Source organism: Dendroctonus ponderosae, unplaced genomic scaffold (genome assembly GCF_020466585.1).
Source record: "Dendroctonus ponderosae isolate FM_Combo_2020 unplaced genomic scaffold, Dpon_F_20191213v2 Dpon_F_20191213_3, whole genome shotgun sequence".
Lineage (NCBI taxonomy): Eukaryota > Metazoa > Arthropoda > Insecta > Coleoptera > Curculionidae > Dendroctonus > Dendroctonus ponderosae.
This window is the reverse complement of record NW_026018508.1, coordinates 14,674,820-14,678,353: the sequence shown is the minus strand read 5'-3', so window position 1 is coordinate 14,678,353 and position 3,534 is coordinate 14,674,820. Positions and strand designations below refer to the sequence as shown.

At 37.9% G+C, this 3,534-nt stretch overlaps 2 protein-coding genes across 4 annotated transcripts; one reads left to right on the top strand and one right to left on the bottom strand.

The window, feature by feature from the left end:
- Positions 1-607: 607 nt before the first annotated feature.
- Positions 608-1,700, bottom strand: LOC109537518. Its single transcript, XM_019904294.2, has 2 exons — positions 1,444-1,700; positions 608-1,377 (listed from the first exon to the last, which is right to left on the bottom strand). Exons 1-2 carry the CDS (start codon positions 1,499-1,501, stop codon positions 641-643), a joined length of 795 nt encoding a protein of 264 aa, XP_019759853.2. The 5' UTR covers positions 1,502-1,700; the 3' UTR covers positions 608-640.
- On the top strand, positions 1,397-3,534 carry LOC109537517. Of its 3 annotated transcripts, none has more exons than XM_019904293.2 (2): positions 1,397-1,481; positions 2,192-3,534. In XM_019904293.2, the coding sequence occupies exon 2, from the start codon at positions 2,233-2,235 to the stop codon at positions 3,412-3,414; it is 1,182 nt and encodes a 393-aa protein (XP_019759852.1). In that variant the 5' UTR covers positions 1,397-1,481; positions 2,192-2,232; the 3' UTR covers positions 3,415-3,534. The 3 variants fall into 3 exon arrangements, with proteins under 3 accessions (XP_019759852.1, XP_019759851.1, XP_048520778.1); XM_019904292.2 differs by lacking the exon at positions 1,397-1,481 and adding an exon at positions 1,724-1,793; XM_048664821.1 differs by lacking the exon at positions 1,397-1,481 and having other exon boundaries at positions 2,007-2,368; positions 2,453-3,534.

The window sequence follows — 3,534 nt, the reverse complement described above, 5'->3', positions numbered from 1 at the left end:
CAAGATTATGCCAAAATGTAATGTTTTCCGTCCCGTTTTTGCTCATTTCTCGGAGGCAAAATGAGCAAGAACGCTCATTTGTACATCATTCTAGAAAAAAATAAAATGCCTTTTTAGAAAAGGAACCATGGATGGGGAATTGTTGCCAGTTTTCTCAAAAAATGCTTGAATTCAAGAAGTTTTAGATTTGCGTAATTTTTTTTTGAGTTGAAAAATCCACTTTAACATGACGCTGCTTTTTTCGAAATTTCTCAAGAACCATTCGAGTCAGAGAATTCGTTTTGGCACCGTTGGATAGAGAATTGAATGGGGACATGACCCCCCCCTGGATCCGCCCTGTACAAAAATTATAATAATAATATAAATAATACAAAATTTCCGATTCCGATTTGGTCACTTTTAAATGCAGCCGTGTTGATTTTAATTTAATTTAATTAATGCAATCATTGAACTCTGGTCTTGACTTCGCAATCGGTCTAATGGGGAATAATGACAAATTATTTTTTCTATTACACAAATAATAATTAAACGAAAATGAATGCAATGCAAAAAACGTCATGTACATAGTTAAGGTTAAGTAATAATCTTAATATTAATTTAATAATAATATCTACAAATTGTATAATTTAAGGAATACCTATCACATATGACCGTTACACCTGGGTACTTGCTCAATTTTTTTGCAAAGAAGATCTAAAATATGGTTTTGTTCTTTTCGCAATTCATTGCTCTGTTTTAAAAAGTTGTTTCTTGTCTCCCTAGCCGCTTGCTTCCTTAATTCCAGCTGAAACAGTTTCTCAAATTTCGCTTTCTCAAAGGCAAATTTCTCTTTGTGTCTTTGTTCTTTGTCGTTTCTAAATTTCTCTAATATTTCATCGCTGTTATATTTAGGTCGCATTGGTGTCAGTTTAAGCTTAGATTTTTTAGCTGGCGGACTTAACGTATTATCTGACTCGTGATTGGATCCCGATGATTTGGCCCCTTGAAGATGTGGCGATTGAGCGTTTCCCGCTGGGATTTTGCTTCGGCTTGCCGCTGTTAGAAGAACAGTGGGGTTGATGTCGTTCTCCTTTCCTACAATATTCCCCATTTGTTCGGCGAACTCAAAAAATTTTTGCCCGGTCCCTGTTTGCTGTTTGCTATTTAAATATTTTTTATAATTTCGCTCCAACACGCGCCATCTATTCTGACAGTTACTTGCCGTGACAGCAATACCATGACAAGTTTGAAATTCTTTTGACATGACTTCCCACATTTTCTTCAAATTTCTAATTTCTAAAGTGCCCACTTTCAATCTAAATTTATTGCATAAATCGAGTAAAATCAAGGTATTTGCCCTGGTCCATGAACAGAAAGTAGATTCCTCCGTAGAACTCTCTGAAAGTAATGGAAGATTTAGAAGATTAATTGTCAACAACCTGAAAAATACTATCAAAAACATACCGTCCATCACTTGAGAAGGCTGAAGAGGAGGCATACTGGTAATCCCCGGTTCACTCATTGCGAAATACGAACCAAAATTAATGTTTTAACACTTCAATAAACACAAAACCGACAGCTACGTTCGCACATAGGAAATTACTGGTTGGAAATTGGTTGGCGATCGGTTAGAAATGGCAGAATAATCCGCAACGACAGGAATGTTCAGTTCCAGACTTGCGCTGTGACGAGGCGTTCAAAATGGCCACAGATTCCAAAATCTTATTGGTTAAGGTGACATCTGTGTTCTGATTGGCCCCGATTGACAAAGCGGTTTATTTAAAGGTCGTGCTTAGGTGGAAAACACGTCTTTCGTGAGTTTAGTAATACTATATATAATTTCCTGACTGTGTTTCAATTCTAAATCAAATTCATTCCTGGGTGTCAGTCATTTATTGTCTCTATTTATCTATCAAAATACGTTTCGGTGTATTTTTCCACCATCATCAGTTTTTATGTGTAGCGTTGTTGCTGCTTTAAGCCTTGGCATGCATTTTTTGCCGAGCAAGAAAATGCGATTGAGAAGAAAATTTGAGAAGAAATTATCTGAAAATACAACGCATGTTAAATCACCAACCAGTTGCCAATTGCTATGTGCGAACATATCTTCGAATCCTAACCTATAAACTCAAAAAAATGACAACAGTCAAAACATCCCTCGCTTTTGTTGGTAAATTGCCCAAAAAAACAAGACAGTTTTAATAATTTGCAGGTAACAGTGAATTAATCCATTGTATGTAATGATCAAGTAGAATGAACGGATTGAAAGAGTGGCAACAACTGTTTGACGATAACGTCGCCCAGATATGGAAGCAAGAGCCCATTTCCATGTTAAAAAACCTTTCCATGATGGTTTTCTGCCTTAACAGAGAGATCAGCCATGTCCAAAGTAAGTTGCAACTAAAGGTCCAGTGCATAAGGAATCAGCTAAGTGATCAGCCACAGTTGAACAAGGAAATTGTAACCGCTTCAGGGAATTCGGGAATTCTCAAGGAGCAATCAAATAATAGCAGTATGTCTGTAATAATATCTGATGACGATTTGTGCAAGTCAGAGGAAAGTACTGGAAGCCCTGAAATCAAGAAGAACCGCAGATCATTTCGGTACAAACAGAAGTATAAGAAAAAGCTCACGCAAAACGACAGAACTCTCACTAGGTCCAAACTAATGATGATTGCAACAAAGGGGCAGCAAAGCGCCAATCAGGAGTCGGTAAATTTGTTGCAAGCCAACAATAACAAAAACTGCCTTCGAAAAAATTTACCCTTCGACCTTTGTAAGGCACTTAAGAGTGAAGTGCGAACTCCTAAGAAAACCGATAGTGACATGGATTTCTCCGTTATAGAATCGACTCCAGTGAGGAAACCAGCGAGCTTCCGAACAAGGGAGGTAAAGAGAGATATTAAGAACAATAAGCTGACGATAACTCAGATGTTCTCCTCAAAAGACCAGGAAAGCTTCAATTCTTTTGAATGCCAAAACTCCACTTCCAATCAAGCCACTGCTGATACTGTGATGGGAATTACAAGCTTGGTAAACTATTTAAACAACGATGCATGTGAGGAAAAGTCTGCTTCTAACAGCGCTCCAGAGGAAAACACCGGCTTAAACAGTGCAATTGTTGAGAATAAACCGGATTTAACCAATGAAGAAGTCCTTCCAGATAATTTGAATGCCTTCCTGGCAAAAGCGCAGAATGTGCCCAACCAACTAGAGGCAGAGCCGGTAGTGAGAGGGAAATTGAGGCAACAGCTTCCAGGATGGTCATGCAAAGACTGCGAAAAGTTCTACCTTAACCAGGGCTTAACTGCCAACGAAATACTGGCGCTTACAAAAAAATGTTCGAAACATCGCGGCTACTACATGCCTAGAGAGGATACTTTTCCGGGATATTGGGACTTGAATCTCGGCTCTCAGGAGTCTGAAAATACTTGAATACTTGACACCAGTACAGTTTTTTATTTGCTCTGGTGTCAAGAGTTCTGGGAATAACTTATTTGTATATTTGTGTAATAACATGTTAAATATATTTTCAATACATTTATTTAAGCAGAA

Excerpts from the sequence above, each read along its gene's own strand:
- LOC109537518 (XM_019904294.2), bottom strand. The coding sequence starts at position 1,501 with ATGAGTGAACCGGGGATTACCAGTATGCCTCCTCTTCAGCCTTCTCAA. Across the intron at positions 1,378-1,443 it reads GCCTTCTCAAGTGATGGACG|AGAGTTCTACGGAGGAATCT; the intron begins GTATGTTTTTGA and ends CATTACTTTCAG.
- LOC109537517 (XM_019904293.2), top strand. The coding sequence starts at position 2,233 with ATGAACGGATTGAAAGAGTGGCAACAACTGTTTGACGATAACGTCGCC.